Source organism: Melitaea cinxia, chromosome 12 (assembly GCF_905220565.1).
Source record: "Melitaea cinxia chromosome 12, ilMelCinx1.1, whole genome shotgun sequence".
NCBI lineage: Eukaryota > Metazoa > Arthropoda > Insecta > Lepidoptera > Nymphalidae > Melitaea > Melitaea cinxia.
The window spans coordinates 10,370,418-10,391,635 of record NC_059405.1 but is presented as its reverse complement, the minus strand read 5'-3'; the positions used below and the strand labels follow the sequence as shown (position 1 = coordinate 10,391,635).

The window sequence follows — 21,218 nt, the reverse complement described above, 5'->3', positions numbered from 1 at the left end:
TTTTCAATTGACTTTCTAATAGTTGTTCTTCACGCAGGCGGCTTTTCTTGTTTTTTTTTTTTATTTATAATATTATTTTTAACCATTGTTATATCGCCGCAATTATATGTTAATTAATATATATAATCTATTTTTCAATTGACTTTCTAATAGTTGTTCTTCACGCAGGCGGCTTTTCTTGTTTTTTTTTATTTATAATATTATTTTTAACCATTGTTATATCGCCGCAATTATATGTTAATTAATATATATAATCTATTTTTCAATTGACTTTCTAATAGTTGTTCTTCACGCAGGCGGCTTTTCTTGTTTTTTTTTATTTATAATATTATTTTTAACCATTGTTATATCGCCGCAATTATATGTTAATTAATATATATAACCTATACCCATGTATTAATAACTGCGACAAACATGAGACATTACAAATTATATAGGTACTAAGGCAAACATTTTATACTGTGTATGTACTATATTACATATATATACTATACTTACACTTATACTATGTACTACATGTATACACTATAATTATGTATGTATTTCATTACCCATTCTTACACACACCTCAACCATGTAATTACATACCTAATTCATAAATAAAGTACCTAAGTATTTCGATAATTACCCACAAAAATATAGACATGTATCAAGTCACAAAGAGTATCCAATTCAAAATAATAAAACATAAATAATAAGTAGTTTACGAAATTCAATAATAGTAAGCCGAGTCACAGCAATACGATGCAGAACAAATTCAATAAAACAAGCCAAATTCAGAAAAATAGCACTATGCGCTATATGTACTCGTAGTCAATCACAAACGAAAGATGCGAATACTAAAATATCGTCAACAATTAATAGCTGAATAGCCGGCGCACGCACACTAACAACACGACAGTCACACATAGAAAAAACGGGGCGGAGATGACGCGGGGCGCGGTAGCGGCATGCAGCGCGACAGAAACATTTTATTCAAATACCTATTTTTGAAAAGTCTCTTCGGTACCCTTTCCTCTTAAGCTCTGAACCTTCTCCTACATGGGGAACGAGACCTATGTTCAGCAGTGGGATATTACAGACAACAGACTCAAGCATATGGTTAAAAATTATGGTTATATGATGTCTGCCGGGTCAGCTAGTTTTATATAAAACTAATATTTCTGCCAGGGGTAGAGTCGATAACGTATTTGCGATGCTTCTGGTGTTGCAGTCATCTATAAGCTACGGCAATCGCTTACCATCAAGAGAGCCGTACGCTTATTTGCCGACATCATTTTATAAAAAAAAAATTACTAATATCTTTACTAGAAAATACAAACACTTTAGTTAGAAATGTATTATTATAATAAATAACTATATTATGTTACTAAAATCACAAAATATGTGCTTATAAGGTAAATTTAAACTAAACTACATTTGGTCATGTATCCGAATAAGGATGTATATTTAGACGAAAGAAGTAACAAGATGTGCTCAATCACTGCTATCTTAGCACTAGTGAAGATCATTCATTCTAAATAATAATATGGTAATATCATCAACTTACAAATGTACAACTGCTGGGTAAAACTTCATCGAAAATGAGTATTTTTTACAAAAACAATGTTTGCTACTATGTGAAGTTAGATTTTTAAGACGGAAAATAACTTCTAATTTTTATTTTATCGCAGAAGAAGAAAAATTAAATGAATTCATTTACTACTTACTGATTATTTATTTGACTCAAAGCGAGTCGTAAATAGATATACTTTAAAACGAATACACAAGTATTTTTTTTACAGGTAAAAGCCACAAAATTTTGGTGTCGAAGACCCGAAAATTTATCGAGTTTACCAATAGACTACTGGATCAACTACAGTCAACCGGTCGATGCGTGCTCTGTACGCGCGTTGCCACCTGGTATTACTGCCGAAAGTATTATGAACTATACTGCTCCAATTTTAGATTCATTCTTGAAATGTGATGAATGGGATTATGACCGATCAGAAGTTGGCAATACAATAATTTCGGAATGGAATCTCGTCTGTGATAGGGAAAGCCTCACTAATTTAGCCGAAGTGGTGTTTTTAGTCGGAGTTGGTGTTGGGGGTGTATTAGGGGGATGGATATCAGATAGGTAAGTTTAATTTCCATTCAAGATTCTTTATTTTTGTCTGAGGACTATATCAATTAAAACAAATAAATAATGTTCTTTAGAAGCTCACGAAGTAACGCATAATAATAGATAGCTCAGTGTGAGGCGTATACTTATTATTTATTTAAACACCGGTATAGCGTATATATAATATGTACTAACTGATCCCGCAAACGTTGTTTTGGCAGATATGTTATTAACCCCCTTAATCCCCCCCCCCCTTTAACTTAGGGGATGAAAAAAAGATGTTGGCCGATTTTCAGACCTACTCAATATGCACACAAAATTTCATAAAAATCGGTCCATCGTTTCGGAGGAGTATTGTAACTAACATTGTGACACGAGAATTTTATATACCACAATATTTACCACATATGTTATTAACCCCCTTAACCTCACCCCCTCCTCCTAAAACTTAGGGGTATGATAAATAGATGATGGCTGATTCTCAAACCTACCCGATATGCACACAAAGTTTCATAAAAATCGGTCCATCCGTTTGGAGGAGTATGGTAAGGAACATTGTGACACGAGAATTTTATATATAAGACTAACTGACCCCGCAAACGTTGTTTTGCCATAAAATAAAATTTCAAATATTTTTCTCAATTTGATCGCAGCACCAATTGTCGGGATAAACTGAAATTAAAATAGAATAATGTTTAATATTTGATGCTGCAATGGTAGCGCAGTCTACCGGTAATGTAAAACATTCCAAAATTAACAAAATCAAAATCAAAAATAGCTTTATTCAAATAGGCTCCAAGAGCACTTTCGAATCGTCATTTTACAAATTAAAACTTTAGAAATTAATTATTATTTTTGTAAAAGTGAAGCTACCACCGATTCGGAATGTAGATTCTGCAGAGAAGAATCGGCAAGAAACTCTGCAGTTACTCTTTTGAAAATAATATATAAACTGTGTTTTAGAACAAAATTAGAAACATGTTGCATGAAATACAGCGTCACTAAGTCCACACATCTTTATCAACTATGTAATCTTGCACCGAGTAATAAGCTTTATCTATTAATTTTTTTTTAATAAAAACTTTAAATTTATGTTGAGACAATTCCAAAATCGTTTGTGGTATTTTATTATACATGCGAATACCATGACCCAGAAAGGAAACGTTTACTTTGCGCAGTCGAAAACTTGGAGTTACAATTTTGTTATTCCGTCTCGTGTTTACAATGCGATTATTACTATTTATTTTAAAACAATGAATATTTTGGTGGATATACATAATATTGTTATAAATATATTGCGACGCGAACGTTAATATGTCCACCTTTTGGAAAACATCCCGTACTATAAATGAAAAACTAGTTAAATAAACATTTTCCAGTGGACCAAATTGTGAATCTAAACCATCCTCGAAACCTCTTTGAACTCACACAAAAAATTTCATCAAAGTCGGTCCCGCCGTCTAGGAGGAGTTCAGTGACATACACACGCACACAAGAAATATATATATAAAGATATACTCCTTTGTATTAAATAAGGTTAAATAAGACTTCAAAGCGCAGTGTAACTCAATACAATAAGAAAATAAAAAATGACATGAGGTGGCTAAATCATATATTAATCATTTCAGATTTGGCCGTAAGAAAATACTCATCGGCATGATCATTGCCCAAAGCTCATTGGCTATCTTATCTTTATTGGTGCAATCATTCACACAATACGTTTTGGTCAGGCTTGTCATGGGCCTTGTATCCGTGTCTGTAGTGTATGCAGCATTTGTACTCTCAGTAGAGTTGGTAGGTGGTGCCTGGGTGACGATTGCCGGAGTCTGCAATTTCTTTCCACTGCCATTAGCCTACATAATTGTATCGCTGCTTTCAATGCTTTTACCAAATTGGAGAGATTTACAACTGGCTGTATCTGTACCAGGATGTTTCCTGCTTCTTTTGTGGTAATTATAATACATTTTTTTCGCTTTCAAGAATCAAATAAATTTAAAATTAATTCTTACTTTCTGATATTATTGTGTATTGTGTCCTTAAAAAATAAAGGTAGAAGTTAAAAATTACATACATATGTAACATATTATATCTGTAAACATATATGTGTTATGTGTAATATACAAATGCACATTTTATGTCCTTTCAGGTTTGTTTTGCCTGAATCTCCGAGATGGTTACTAAGTGTCGGTAGAACGCAAGAAGCCAAAGTGATATTAGAAAAAGCAGCAAAATTCAATAAAAGAGAAAACATAGCAGATTTGGACAAATTACTAGTTTTACACAGACCAGAAGTTAGAACGGAGGAACCCAATGTACTTATGATATTTAAAGGATATCTATTAAAACGCACTTTTTGCTTATTTATTATATGGTTTTCAATGACCATCGCCTACTATGGATTATTATTAAACATTGGAAAATTCAATCTGGGTAACTTGCACGTAACTTCAATAATACTCGCTGTGGTAGAAGTACCTGCAATAGCACTCAGTATACCTATTTTATTCAAAGCCGGAAGACGGATACCAATTTTTATTACAATGGTAGTTTGTGGACTTGCGTGTGTAGCAAGTGAACTGTTTACGATATCTATCCAAGAAAACTGGGTCATAATATCTTGCCTTATGGTTGGAAAGTTTGCTATTGCGTCAACAAATATTATGCTACCAATATTTACGGCGGAACTATATCCTACCATAATAAGAAATCTGGGAGTCGGAGCAAGTCAAATATCATCGGGATTAGCACTTATCTGTATACCTTACTTATGGGAATTGGTACGTCTCAAATAATTTTAATTTCTTTTTATATTTTATTTTATCTCTTTTTGTCACTTTTTTTTTTAATTTAATCAATTAAGAAAATCTTAAATATTAAGTACGAACTATTCAGCTCTACGGCTGGGCATAGGCTTCATTCTCCGTGTAGAAGAAGGATTGGAGCTTAATCCACCACGCTGCTTCATTGCGGGTTAGCGAATATATTCTCTACTATGAGTAACGAGCTATCAAGAGTATATGATAACAACCGGGACCCACAGCTTAACGTGCTTTCCGAGGTACGGTGGGAAGATCCACAAGGATTTACATCCAAACCGGAGAGTAATATTTGTACGATGACAAATATATATCCCCAGCGGGAATCGAACCCGCAAACCTACCTCGTTGTTTAGACGCCTACATAGCAAACGCACCGCTACACCAAAGGCCAGAGCGAGCGATGTCTCTGTATTATATATAGTAGTGTAAAATTGTCGAAGTAGTATGTAAAAGAATAATTATGTTTACATTATACATATTTTTTTAATTCATCCTAGGAGTGTCTTACATACAATATAATAAATATATCTGAAAATTGCATTAAAGTTACATGAGAAAATTGCATTAAAGTTCCATGAGAAAATCTTTATAATTGGCGAGTGCTAGTAAAGTACAGTACGACATCGAAAGCATACGACATCGAAGCGATACCGATGTAGTTGAAATAATTATGAGCAAAAACATCGTAATTATAAACATAGTTATAGGGTTATAAATAAATGTTTTGTATTATTTAAGATACTTTTAGGGGATAAATAAAATTAAAGAAGCATTCAGCAGCTTGCGTACTATTGAAAAATATTTGTTGTTGAAGCTAGTTACACAATTAACAAAAATTACACAAATTGCCTCTTCAAGAGTCGAAGACAAAGATCTACGACATCGCTAAGCCTAATTGTTATATATATAGTTTTCTTTCCATTTCTAAAGACGAACAAAATATTTTGTTTTTTTTTGGGAATAGAAAGAAGTCTTTTAGAAATACAAGTTTCGTATAAGAAACTGCACAAAGCTGTCTTTTGATAACATATAAATTTTGACTTTTAATTAACAGACCCTGTGAAAGTGAAGCATTTTCGAATAATAATGATCTATGTGAGAATTAATATCATCATCATCATCATCAATATTTCTGTCCAGGCAAAACTGAATGACCACTTGCCAATGATGACTATAGCTGCACTTAGCGGGGCTGGAGGCGCCGTTGTTCTTCTACTGCCTGACACCATCTCTAAATCTAAAGAAACTAAAAAGTAATTTTAAAATTATGATATTTAGTGAAATCAATACGAAATAAAAATGGTGTGATATTAAATATAAATTTAAAAAAAAAAAAACAATTTTTTTCCAGGTCAGCAAATACTACATGCAATCATGAAACGTTTACTGTTACTGACGATAGAGGGCAGTAATAGTTTAAAGAAGGCTGAACTGAAGGTTAAAAAATTGTGATCGTGAAAAGTGATAGAAACTTAATTTGTGTTATTTGGAGTCACCAAATATTTATTTACACCGTTGTTTTAGTTGTTTAAGTATTCAGAATACAGATTTCGATAACGATAACGATATATTGTTGAACAATATATTAATAATATTAATAACTATAAATGTATATAAAAGCATTAAAAATAAAGTTCAGATATAATAATGTTATAAAATTACGCCTAAATATATATTAAAATTTTTCATCGTATTAAAACAAAATTAAAATTCGAATACTTCATATTTCGCAGGAGCATTCAATAGGTAATGTAAAATATTAAGTTTAAATATAAGTTAATTTGTAAATCTAATATGTTTTAGTGTATTTCAGTGTTGATTTTAAAACAGGAAGCACTGTTAAATTAAAGAAAATTAATTAATGATAGAAGATAACTTCTGTCGTCATTTTAGGCAGTTAACTATTTATAAATATCAATATTTGATTTTTTAAATATTAATAGATTTATTTAATCATCTTCGCGTGCTTCTATATGTATGTCATCCTGTATACCTGTATATAGATACTGTAACTTTTATATAAATACTGTTATCTTCTGTCTGTGACAATGATTCAAGCAGCCATATTCTACATTAAACTAAATAAAAATAATAAAAATTAATAGGTACGCCGTTCTTGTCTTTCTAAACAAAACAACAATCGTAGTAAACCTGTTCATTTTTCAGTGTCTTTTTTATGTAGTTTGATACTTTTAATAGTAATCGTTTGATGCTTTTAAGCACCAAATGGCTTCGATAATTGACCGGTAAATAACGTCATGACATATTGGTAGGTACCTACTGTAAGGATGTAACAAAAGTAATTTATAGGAACCGAAGTGGGAGACAGAGTTTTTATTGTTTTTTGTCTGTAAAGTAAATATCTATCAGGAACAGACGACCGTCTTCGTAACATAACACGTCGTCGTTCTAAAGTTAGCAAGTTAATGCTTGATTACAGTCAGCTGACATAGCTACATTTTTTTTTTTCATTAATATCGCTCCCATTTGATATTCATAAAGCAAATAACGCGCCTTCTTATATACTTATATATTTTTATTCACGTTGTAGAATTCAGTAACAAATTTTACCCAAAAATTTAATAGCAAAAAATGTTTATAATATTCATAATACCATTATAATATTACTGGTATTTAAAATTATAATACGTTAAAGTTTTAATTAGTGAACTATATCGTACAATATTTTTATTCCTACTCTACTTATCTTTAAGAATTTGGGCTTCTGTACTTACTTTTAATATAGTTACTATATTCATATTTTGGATTTTAAATTATATTATATCCAATGGAAAAATATCTGTATAAATTGACCCTGACCGTTATGTTAATGTAAAACTGCAGAAGTGCTTATTAAAGTAAATAACAATTATTGTAGGGCATGGGCGTATTTATCCTAGGGCCAAAAGGCCCATGGTCCGGGGCGGTATTCTACGAGGGAACGGCGCAAGCCAAGCATACGTACTAGTAATGTGAAAAAATAATCGAATTATACAAGAATCGATAATTGTTTACTGTAACCGATTTGCTCCTAAGAAAAAAAAAGGTAATCCGAAAAATTCCATAATATATCGATAATTTTATTAATCAGCCATATTTTTACGAGGCGGCAAACTTCATTTTTCGAGGGAGCTGAATCTTTAAATACGCCATGATGTGGGGTATTAAATTGTGATATTTAAGTGCAACCATTTAATAAGATTAATATAGTGATAAGCAGTGTTGAAATTGTGTATTACGACATTAAATGAAGATGCTTTTCAAATTAGTGATAACAAATAAAAAACTCTAGAAATAAGGTTGTTGTTTAATTTAGAACATTTTTTTTATTTAAGCAACAAAATGCAATTCTTTAAAAATTTTTTTTTATGTTCAGACTTCAATTGACTTTGTAAACGTCGTCCAACTTCATAACTTACATGACGTAGATAGTTGCAAGTATTTTGTATAGGCTATTCGACAAGAATTATTTCCATAAGTAATTAGTTGGAAAACCAATCGTCAGTAATAAATGTAATAACGAATTGTAAATTATTGTAAATAGCAATAAAAGCTTATTATTATTATTATTATTATTATTATTATTATGTATAACTGTCGGGGGTTACCTACAGGAATTAAGTAAACCAAGGTAGTTTACCCTATTCCACCTTAGAAGCAGACGACTGTATATTTAATGTATAAAAATACCTTTTGTGTGCTCTGTGTAAGTAAAAAAACTACCATATATATATATATATGTTGATATTTTGTGGAGCGCTGTCACAATATCCAGTTACTCTTCCTCGTTGCCAAAGACTGAGCACATAACATTTTTATTATAATAATTAGAAATATATTTATATTATTTTCTACAAAAAAAGCTACGTAATATTCATCAATTCTAATTATATAACATCAAAATTCGTAAATTTTAAAAAAATATTTACGCACCTTAAAGCTATTTTCATATCTTATGTGTATTAATATAACATAAATGTATATTAATTTTCCTTTATTTAAATAAGCCTTCTGTAATATTGTGTGAAGTAAGGCTGTGTAGGTATTTAGCAACTAAAATAAAAATAGGTAAAAAAACTTTTTAAGTTAAACGGTTTTATGTTAAACATACATTGCAATGTTTAAGATAAATGTACTAAAAACCAAAAAATAATAAAATAGATACAGTCGTGGGAATTATAAACATATGCATAGACTAGACTAAAATAAAACCGTGGGGCACGTCAATTGTCTACAATCGTTGATTAAAATGTTTGTTTTGTAATGTTACACTATAATTAGGCAGTTGTTCAACCGACAACGATGGACGTGTGATAAGTAGGGCTAGAATGTGGAAACAAGCTAGCAAGCTCGATTATAAGCGAGTTTTAGGGTTTCATAGTGGTGAGCGAGTAGTACTTTTATCATATGTTTTGTCGATTAAAGACAAACTACGAGCAGTGAAACGATTCCTCGCCAGCCAGCAGTGTGAATGTCCAACGATAAACTAGTTGAAACATCTCTTTTATTTACATGGAGTGTATAACTATTGGAATTTCCATGAGCAAGAAAATAGTATGTAATTTCCTCACCGTCTGCGGGCCAACTGCCTATTTTAACGACGAATTAAACGATTCTTCTATCGCACATTAAGTCGATAATTTGTAGACAATTGACGTGCCCCACGGTTTTATTTTAGTCTAGTCTATGCATATGTTTATAATTCCCACGACTGTATCTATTTTATTATTTTTTGGTTTTTAGTACATTTATCTTAAACATTGCAATGTATGTTTAACATAAAACCGTTTAACTTAAAAAGTTTTTTTACCTATTTTTATTTTCTAGTTTTTAGTTTTTATTTCGCATTCTGTTTAATTCATTTAGTGCTTCATTATTGCAAGGCCCATCTTAAATATTGAGGTTGTATAGTGCACTGTATTCTTCTTGTCAAGCCCTTTTATTTGATACCCATATTGGTGGGATTGATAAAAAATTGTTATCAGACATTTGGTAGCGGCGGCCAGCTTAGATTTCAATTTTTTATAGTATATTGTATTCTGCTTGTTGAGCCCTTTCATTTGATACCCATATTGATGGGATTGATAAAACCTACGTTATCCGCCATTTTGTAGCGACCGCCATCTTGGATTTCAATTTTTTATAGTATATTGTATTCTGCTTGTTGAGCCCTTTCATTTGATACCCATATTGATGGGATTAATAAAACATAAATTATCCGCCATTTTGTAGCGGCGGCCATCTTGAATTTATAATGATAATGAACATACATACAATATTACATACATACATAATTGTATTGTCACCAAAATCCAAAGTGTATACAAAATTTCAGATTAATCGGTTGACAGGAAGAGGGTGAAATTTGAATTACTAAATTTGACCCAAGAATAAAAAATAAAACAAACGGGGTGAGCTAAATAAAACCGTTTAAAAACTCCACGATTTACAATGACAGTGAAACAAGACATTACTCTCATTTCACCGATAAAGCGAACAGTTGCAAAATAGTCATTAGTTACATCGTTACCCTGTTATCCTAGCTTTTATTTAGTAAGAGCTACGCTATTTAATTTATCAATTACATACACTTGTTATTCACAGTTGGTACTTTGTAGAACGTTTCCAACGACAAATCGTCTCCGAATTATTTTTGTTATTTATTTATTTATTTATTTATGAACAGAAAAAGACTCAATTGATGTGTTGAGCAGTGCAATAAAGCAATTTACAGTTTAACAGCGCTGTTTCTAGAATAATATTAAAATGTAAAAGATGTACGCTTCAGCCTGTAATATCCCACTGCTGGGCATAGGCCTCTTTACCCATGTATGAAAAGGATCAGAGCTTAATCCACCACACTATTCCAATGCGGGTGCCTACCTGTGAGTGATCCCTACTGAAAGTAACGAATGTAAAATATGTAATTATAAACATATTCCATTAAAGTAAACAAATCATTGGTTATACATATGAATATATTTGCCAAAAAAAAATTAAACAAAAATGTTAAAAAAATAATAAATATTTTAGATATCCGATGTTTTTTATTTATATATTTACATTTTTGAATAAATATTCATATGCGGCCATTTCATTCACTCTGTAAACATTGGTCTAAAAAGATATTTTTCGAGTATCTTTTATACTTATTTCTTTTTTCTTTTAAATCCGACGGCAGATTATTTATTAATAAAGGTATTTTTAATAAAAAATTGTACCTATGTCTAAGGATTTGTAATGTTTATTTTATTTGAATATTTCAATTAAAATATTGTTCTAATAATAATATATTCTGTTATAGTAAGTAAATGTATTATTTTGCGGTAGTTAAATAATATCAAAGAGTCGTTTTTGTATTTATCACTGACGTATATGCATACAAATGTTTTAAAGATTCTTAATAGAAGATGGTAGATTCTATAGCGATGTGATTTAAATGTAAGACCATAGGTGCTTAATCCATAAGATATAATAGATAAAGATAGAGCAAAAATATTTCTATAACATTAAAAGCATTGAACAAGGAATTTTTAGTCTAATTGTGGTTAGTTTTCCTAAGAGGGCACGTAGTTTTTCGCACACATTGTTTATATGCTTTTTCCAACTAAGGTTAATATCCATAGAAATACCAAGGTAACGCTGCCTTTTAACATTCAGTAGTGCTACAGCGACACTGCTACAGGTAGAGAAGAAATTTAACAGTAGTTTTACAAAAGGTATGAGCGTTTTTGATATTCACAATTACATTAATGGTAGCAAGTTGTTATTGGTGTAGTAATGCTGTTTAATATATTTGTATATATTGTTACGTGTTAGGGTTCGAAGGATTTGGAGAGAAAGACCTGCTGACTCTTTTCAAGACTTTATTCACTAGCACTAGGTCCAACACAAAGCACTAGGTTCAAAACACTAAGCACTAATTTCAAACACTAAGCACTCACGATGTCCTCAGTCGTAGGATTCGCTGGTATCACTCTTGATCACTAATTTTCACTCTTGAAGTCGCCTCGAAGATCGCTCAAACTGAACTGCACTCGCTCGCCTACCTGCGGCTATTTATATCGGCCGACGCGAGGCCCAGACCATTCTGGAAAGTTCGCGCATGTGCCCGGTTTTCGAGACTATACTTCTATAAAGTTCCACAGTAGTTCCTCTAACGCCATCTGGTATTGAGTAGAGAGTTTCATGCGGTCTCTTTCTTTGCGTGGTTTTAATGGTTGCCGCTAGATGGCGCTAGTTTCTTTGTGTGTCCTTAACACTACTCCCCTCTTAGAGATGCTCGTCCCGAGCATCGTTGTTACTGCCATGGTATCGCGCCAGACGGTCTATGTGTACCACTTTGAATGTCCCTCTTGGTTGCTTTTGAATCCTGTAAGTCACATCATTCAGTCGGGTAACCACTTTGTATGGACCGTCCCACTTGGTCTGCAACTTTGGCGATTTCCCTTTCCGGCGGGTTGGGTTATGCAGCCACACCAGTGACCCTTCCTTGAAGCCGCTCGTGTTCGATTTCCGGTCGTATCTGGTTTTCATGTTCTCGCTTGACTGTAACCCATTTTCCCGAATCAAGGCGTGTATATAGCGCATTTTTTCCCTTAAATCGCTGACATAGTCTTGTACGGTATTTGGTTCCTCCGGTGACCCTCCAGTCAATAGGTCTACTAGTATACGTAATTCTCTACCGTAATTGACATACGCCGGGGTAGCTTTTATGCTCTCATGCTCGGCGGTTCGACACGACAGAAGGAAGAGTGGTATATACTTGTCCCAATCTTTTTGTTTTTCGTCTACCAATTTCGCCAAATGCCTCTCCAGGGTCTGGTTAAATCTCTCAACCATTCCATCAGACTGTGGATGGTACGCGGTGGTCTTCGTCTTATGCATGCCCAAAATTCTGCACACTTCCTGGAATACTTGCGATTCGAAGTTCCTGCCCTGATCGGAATGGATTTCTAGAGGCACGCCAAAGCGACATATCACTTCTTCGACTAACTTAGAAGCAACTGTTGTAGCTTCTTGGTTTGGTATGGCGAACACTTCGGGCCATTTGGTGAAGTAGTCCATGACGACCATAAAATACTTGTTTCCCGATTCCGTTACAGGAAATGGCCCCGCTACGTCAACTGCAATTCGTTCCCACGGTGCACCGACGTTATACAACCGCAGATTCCCACGGCTCCTGGTCTGTGGTCCTTTTACAGCAGCGCAAGTAGTACATTTGCGGCACCAATCCTGTACATCATCTCGACAATGCAACCAGTAGAACCGTTCTCGCACTTTTGTTAACGTCCTCTTGACACCTAGATGACCTCCTGATACGCCATCGTGTATTTCACGGAGAACATCTGGTACTCTCGTTCTTGGGACAATTATCTGAAGGTGGAACTCTCTGCCGTTAGTCTTCTCCCATTTCCGATAGAGTATTCCGTTTTGAAGTATCAGACTGTCCCATTGAGCCCAGTACGCCTTAGTAACAGCGCCAGTGGGTGCAACCTCACTCCAGGTTGGTTTTACGTCACCCCGTTTTTTCCATGTGATGATGTGCCGAAGGTCGTCATCTCTTTCTTGAGCTTCCCTCATAGCATCACTCTCCCAGATACCCAAAGGACTTGTTCTTGTTAGCTTTAATGTTACTTCATTAGATTCTTGCTTAACACGATGTTTGCAGTCTTCCGAACACGGCCTTCGCTCACGAATCATATACATCAATACATCGGCATTCCCATGCATCTTTCCACTGCGGTGTTTCGTCTTGAAGTCATATTCCTGATCCCGGGCAGGAGGCGAAGCCCTTTGCTTCTTCAGCTCCTCTATTCGTTCCTCGATCCTTTTCATCCTTGCTATCTGGGTCTTCTTTTGCGGACAGTTGAGCTGAAGATGGCCCCTCTCGCCGCACTTGTAGCACATGACTCCAGAACTTTTCTTCGTAGGAGCCTTAACTACCTTGACTTCCTCAGAGACCTCGCGGATCTTAGGGGTCTGCCGTATGTCAAGGCGAACAGCCTCGACCTCCAAAGCATGCGCCAATGCTTCCTTTAACGAGGTGTGGTGACGAAGCCTCACTGCAGCTCTGACCTCCAGGTCTTTGATTCCGTCGACAAATGCTTGAACAATATTCGTGTTTACCATCTTGGTGTCGGCTCCTGGGTATGACTTCCTGACGAGTTTTTCGATTTCCGACGCCCATTGTTGTAGTCCTTCTCCTGAGCGTTGGACTCTGTCACGTAGTTGGGCACGGAACACGTGCTCCAGGTGTCGATCCCCGTATCGGGATTCAAGTGCATCCATTAAGTCTTGGAACCCATTTCCTGTATGTGGCAGTGCTTCCAGAACCGACAAAGCTTGCCCTCTGAGCGCAACACTGAGAGCGGTCAGGCATTGTTCTTCCGTCCATCCGTTGGCAGTAGCAACAGCCTGGAATTGTCGACGATAAGCATTCCACGAAGTAGTGCCGTCGTATGGAGGCACTTTCACTCTTGGTCCTTGCGCCACTCCAGTACTTCCACTAGACATCGCGACTCCCGTGGTTTCAAGGCGCACTACTTTCTTCTGTAGTTCAGTGAGGCCGGTTTTCACATTTTCAACATCCAATCCTAACCCGGTAACTCGTTCTTCCACTACGTCGACATCTTTTCGAAGCTTAGTCACCGCGTCGCTAACATCTTTTATAGCCCAAAGCGTTTTTTCTTGGAGCTCTTTTTGTTGCTCTTGTAATTCTTGCAAAGCACCACGAATTTCAGCCTTTTGTTGCTCTTGTGATTCTTGCAAAGCACCACGAATTTCAGCCTTTTGTTGCTCTTGTGATTCTTGCAATTTGAAATTTGTTTGCTCTTGTAATTCTTGCAATTTAAAACTTGTTTGCTCTTGTGATTCTTGCAAAGCACTACGAATTTCAGCCCTTTGCAGCTCCATTAATTTAATTAAACTTCCTAATTGAAGAGCCACTTGAGGGTCTGTAGAAGTTACGGTGTCACTGGTGGGCGTAGTAAGGTGGACGGGTCCGGTGGGCGGGGCCTGATACAAAGTGGGCGGGGCCTGAGCCCGAGTGGGCGGGGCCTGAGCCTGAGAGGGCGGGGCCTGCGCCTGAGAGGGCGGAGCCTGACTCTGAGTGGGCGGGGCCTGTGTCCGAGTGGGCGGAGCCTGAGTCTGAGTGGGCGGAGCCTGAGTCTGAGTGGGCGGGGCCTGAGCCCGAGTGGGCGGGGCCTGGTGGGCGTGGTCAGTGGGCGGGGCATGATAGGCGGGGTCAGTGTGCGGGGCTTGATCCACGGTGGGCGGAGCTTGGTCCCCAGTAGGTGTGGCCTCCGCAGCTCGTTGTGCCCTTGTCCTGACGCCCTTGAAGTCTTCTCTCGGAGTCAATGGCATCTCCAAATCTCACTTCCGACACCAGTTGTTACGTGTTAGGGTTCGAAGGATTTGGAGAGAAAGACCTGCTGACTCTTTTCAAGACTTTATTCACTAGCACTAGGTCCAACACAAAGCACTAGGTTCAAAACACTAAGCACTAATTTCAAACACTAAGCACTCACGATGTCCTCAGTCGTAGGATTCGCTGGTATCACTCTTGATCACTAATTTTCACTCTTGAAGTCGCCTCGAAGATCGCTCAAACTGAACTGCACTCGCTCGCCTACCTGCGGCTATTTATATCGGCCGACGCGAGGCCCAGACCATTCTGGAAAGTTCGCGCATGTGCCCGGTTTTCGAGACTATACTTCTATAAAGTTCCACAGTAGTTCCTCTAACGCCATCTGGCATTGAGTAGAGAGTTTCATGCGGTCTCTGTCTTTGCGTGGTTTTAATGGTTGCCGCTAGATGGGGCTAGTTTCTTTGTGTGTCCTTAACAATATATAGGTACTTCGTTTATTTCTATAATTTGACATTGTAAGTTTTTTGAGGGTTAAACTGCTTTTAAAGTGCAACCTTAATATAACCTACTTAAATATAACGACTTCCTCGATTTAACAAATTCTTCGTAATCCCCTTGAATTGTCCATAAGAATCCATATAAAATATACCTTTACATTGCGAACATTTTTTGCAAACAACCTCTTTATAACGAATTTCCAACTATCAAGAAAAAGTATAAATACCTCTAATTAAACAATTTTGTCAACCCAAAACTTTTATGTAAAATTCCCACCAATATATAACTCTTATCTCATAGTATGTTATACATGTCGCGACATGTTTCGACACGCTTTTGTTCGTAAAACAATCATTGTTGTTTGATGGAAAGTAATGTAAATACTTCTGCTCGTCACTATTGTTAAAGATTGAAGTTAAAATGGGTCAGAAACGTAAAAGGTGTTCCCTATCGGTCGCAGAAAAGCGAAACATCATTAATTTACGGATTTTTTTCTTTTACGGATTTTACTGCTGTATTTAATTTTGATTATTAATGCAAGAAAAAAAATTGTTACCGACCTAATTGTTTTTAAATAGAAAATACATTCAATAATTTGATAAAAATGTGTTATCATTTATTAGTAGAAACTGTTCGCTATAACAAGATGAGTACCTACATAATGTTGAGGTAAATAAACTATTTTTTTACCTCTTTATAACGAATTTTAGGCCAACCTAACCTCAACATAACAAACCTCAATTCAACGAATTACTTGATAACGAATATTTTCTTGTTCCCTCCGATTTGTTAAATCGAGGTTGCACTGTCACCTTTTTTTCACAAATTTAGTAAACTATACATTGTCACCAAGCAATAGATAGTACTTAAGAAACAGATTTTGTTATGTAATTAGACTATTGACATGTGTAATATAGCATACATCTAAAACAAGATTTGAGCCAAAACTGACCCCTGTTCTGTGGTACGATTTTGGGTTTTGTTCACCTGTTTGTAGTTGGTCTCTAGAAATTTTTATCTAGTTCAAAAGGTTAATCCTTGAATTATTTCACAAAGATATGATGATTTTCATCATTTACAACATAATGATTCAGTTTTTAACCGACTTCTAAAAAAGGAGGAGGTTCTCAATTCGACTGTATTTTTTTTAATGTAAGTTACTTCAGAACTTTTGACTAGGTGGAGCGATTTCGACAAATTTTCTTTTAATCGAAAGGTGGTGTGTGTCATTTGGTCCCATTTAAATTTGTTTGAGATCTAACAACTACGTTTTGAGTTATATCTAATAATGCGTTTTTCCTTGACGCTTTTTTCGTCGACCTATGTTGTATTATACGGCATAACTTTCTACTGGATGTACCGATTTGATATCCCTAGTTTGGTACCATGACAAGGAAACCAGGATCTGATGATGGGATCCCAGAGAAATCGAAGGAAACTCTTGAAAATCCGCAATAACTTTTAACTGGGTGTACCGATTTGATAATTCTTTTTTTGTTGGAAAAAGGATATCCCTAGTTTGGTACCATGACAAGGAAACCAGGATCTGATGATGGGATCCCAGAGAAATCGAAGGAAACTCTTGAAAATCCGCAATAACTTTTTACTGGGTGTACCGATTTTGATAATTTTTTTGTCACATATAAATTTTATCGAGATCTGATAACTACTTTTTGAGTAATCTTTGATAACGCGTAGTTACTTGACTATTTTTTCGTCGATCTACGTTGTATTACTTGTCGATGTAATTGAAGTCGGTTTTTTTTCGTTTGTCTGCAAACACAATTATTATACTGTTGTGATACCACCTTTTGTATAACCGTATTTTATTATGACAAACAAAATTTAGGTACACTAAACTTAAAAGAAAATTTATGTATCTTTTTTTTTCTAAAATTACCTTAAAGAAGACAGTCTTAAAATTATTAGATCGTTTCTAGCATTGATTTAAGTTGCTTTTTGAAAGAAAAATTAACACTTAACTTAATTTCATACAGTCAGAAAATAAGCGCTTGCCTGAACATTCGCTTTACAATAGCATATTATTATATTTGAGAAAAGAAACATAGTTTAATAATTTTCTAAAAACATACTCATCTCATAAGTAGGTATCCCTTTCAGTTCTCAATATTTACGTCGGTTCAATGATTACCATTTGAGTACAATCCCTTATTCACCTTTGAAAATTTAGATAACACAGTAAATCTTCATTACCTATGTAATCTTGAATGCTAATTATACGGGACATTGACTTCGTCTACAGCGGCGCGAACGCATACCTACCTTGCAAAGACAATTACAAAATGTCGGTAACGGAGGCGATCGTGGTCCGCGGTGACACAGGATACGTGTTCCAACTACTAATGTCCATAATAATCACAGAATTTTAAATAGCCTTCTTTAGAAAGAACAGTTCGACACTTACAAATTATGACACAAAAAAATTAAAAAACATTAAATAATAATTAAAAAGAAGGTATAACATTTTTTTTAAATTAATATTTTAGTCTTAGTTATATCGGCCTTATCCGCTAGAAAAATTAATCATTTTTTTTTTATTGTAATCGAAATATGTTAATAGCTTAAAAAACGTAATTCACTTATGGTAGTCCACTATAATACCTGGTGTTATAAATAAAATTAAACTTAATACTGTATGTAGGTTAAATATATATAAAATATAAAATATATATTTAACCTACAAGCAGCAGTACATACAGTATATCATTTTACTCTTCTACAAGATTAGAGTAAAAAAAGAAACACTATACCTACAACATTTCACACTATATTTATATACGTTATGTTTAATGCGTCCTAATCACATATTTATACACAGTTTATAAAAAAAAATACTTACGAATAGATTGACAATTGTTTTAATGCATAATAAAGATTAATCTCAAAGGCAATATTTTCGACTAATGAATCATTGGATTTGTATGTGCTACTAAGCGTGTAAAGGTCATACATTCAATGTCACAAAATGTACAAACTTGTTTACCTATATTTTATCCCTGCTCATATTTAATTGCACTAATAGATACACATTTTATTTATGTATTAAAATTTTCATCATTAACTGGAAACTACAATATCACCGTGGTAAAGAAGAAAAATTTGCATATATATCTACTAATATGCCATAATTACAAAATACAATATCAGTCTGTCCGTCGATAAAAACATTTATTAAAATGTTTGCCTTATGTATATCCACCATGAGAAACAGACGAAGTATATTTAAAAAAGTGATTTATTTTCTCTATATGAAATTCCTTATGACTTGTGAAAATATCTAGTATTAAACGCATTTATAACAACTAGCTGCTGCCCGCGACGTCGTCTACGTGAACGCTATACAGCATCAAAAATACCTACGATTATACCTTTTCAAATAATTATACTTTTAAAATTCATTTACCCCGAACCCCAAGTATTCTTTTAAAAAAATATTCAATGTACAGTTTTGACTTTCCTACCTTTTTATTATATGTATAGATTGTGTACATAGAATCATGTATACAGAGAAAAACAAATTCGAAGCCATTTTTTCTATTTTTCCTAGTGTCTATGTATACGAATAGGTCATTAACCTCTTTCAACTCCTAACATAAATGCATTAAACAGTAATACTGAGGGACTACTAATATGACCCCGAAACAAGTTCCATTGTTACAAATAAAGTATGCGCCGTGTCGAATCAGAGACACCATTGAAAAAGGCGATACGGGACATGTAACGGTGCTCTCCTATTACTGTCCTTGTGGATAAGTCCGTAGTATCTACTGGGACTACTAAATTAAAATAAAACATAAACTTCATGTACGCCTAAATAAGAAACACCTTTTTGATATAAATATTGTACACATATAACGACTATATCTTTTACAAACCAAAGAAATTGTAGAATACACGCTTCTTTGAAATTATGTTAAAAAGAGAGTCGATGACGTAGCAGAGAATGAATTATTGTAGCTACCGAACTCTCACTTATGTTGTGATGCTGCCTATATACTTTCCGGTATTTGCGTGATTAAACTGCTGCTCACGCGCCACTGATGTAATACACTATATAAATCCTGACAGTCAAAGACAATACTATCTTCAGTGAAAGCTACCTAACCTCATAATCTCATTTTTTCCAAAAAAACTAGTTACCTAAAGTTAAATTAATTGCATACCCTACATTTAACATAAATTGTTTAAGCAATAAAAACAAGTGCAATAATCCCTTTTATGTTTCTTGCCCTTAAGCGAAGAATTTTTAATAAAATCTCCTTGAGAACCCCATTAAACTAAACTCCATTCATTAAAATATAATCATTAAAATCACGATTCATTATTATGTTTATCTATACAGGACAAAAGTTATGGTAAAGATTTTTTATTCAGAATCCTCGTAATCAAAATATTACCTTTAGAATCTTTCAAAAATGGTTTTAAACTGTTCAGTATTTATGATATTATGAAAATTTCGACAATTAGTATCATTATTTACTGACATTAATCAGCTATTTAAATTATCATGTTGACTTACCTACCATCCCTCAGTCAAATTTAAGATAGTTAATTAAAGACACGCGTGGCACCGGTCAAGGTCAAAAGAAAAAAGAAATGAGTAATGCCTTAAAAGCCCTAATCATAGATTCTTAGAGAAATTGGAAATGGTTTTATAGTCATGAATAATTATTAAAGTAATATTTAATTGATAACAATCAATTTCAATCCTACTAACCTTCAATCATTTATAAAATATTAGCTCTCATGTAAACGAATTTAAGTTGAAATAAAGTTATTTATATGAACGAATACGTTTACGAGTTACAATTCACTTACGATTCAGCTATTACCACACCTGACATATCGCCTGCTGTGAGCATTTCGATTGAATTACAAATTGAATACGAACAATACCCAACATTACGACGAGACAACTCGGATGTTTTACGTCGAAATGATACGGTATAATCATTGACGTGTCTAAAATAACAAGTATAATTATTCATTACTCACACTTAAATAAAATAAAGCTTCCGTCACCCGTTATATATATATATATATATATGTATATATATATATATATATATATATATATATATATATATATATATGTCGTAGACAAAACGTTAATACGAGGCACAGTTATTTTATTTGTAACACTTATTACATATTAGCGCAAATACTCGTAATTGTTTTGACGGGACGTAGAAATAAATTATGCAACGAAAAAGTAGAATATAAAACGTCGATGAAATTAATCAGCCCGTTTAGCGGTATCTTCGCGTTTAGTACAACCAAATTATATAGTAACGAATTTTATTGCAATAACTTTACGAACAGTGTACGTTCTCAGTTGGTTACCTTGCAATAAGGTATGGTGGTCGCGTCGGGCGCAGGGCAAGAGTGGGCGACCTCATATAACTTG

General features: G+C 34.3%; 1 protein-coding gene and 1 long non-coding RNA gene across 2 annotated transcripts in view; one reads left to right on the top strand and one right to left on the bottom strand.

Moving 5' to 3' along the window:
• The window catches only part of LOC123658489 (organic cation transporter protein-like), a 39,542-nt gene extending 33,015 nt beyond the window's left edge, over positions 1 to 6,527 (top strand). The window contains exons 3-7 of the mRNA XM_045593897.1: positions 1,785 to 2,119; positions 3,733 to 4,053; positions 4,251 to 4,881; positions 6,064 to 6,176; positions 6,275 to 6,527. Of these exons, the coding sequence (XP_045449853.1) occupies positions 1,785 to 2,119; positions 3,733 to 4,053; positions 4,251 to 4,881; positions 6,064 to 6,176; positions 6,275 to 6,335 (1,461 nt within the window). The 3' untranslated portion in view covers positions 6,336 to 6,527. The remainder of the gene's footprint in view (positions 1 to 1,784; positions 2,120 to 3,732; positions 4,054 to 4,250; positions 4,882 to 6,063; positions 6,177 to 6,274) is intronic.
• LOC123658495 lies at positions 5,710 to 21,213 on the bottom strand. The gene is made up of 2 exons (XR_006743891.1): positions 21,155 to 21,213; positions 5,710 to 6,169 (listed from the first exon to the last, which is right to left on the bottom strand). It is a non-coding gene; the product is annotated as an uncharacterized LOC123658495 (long non-coding RNA).
• Positions 21,214 to 21,218: the final 5 nt, after the last annotated feature.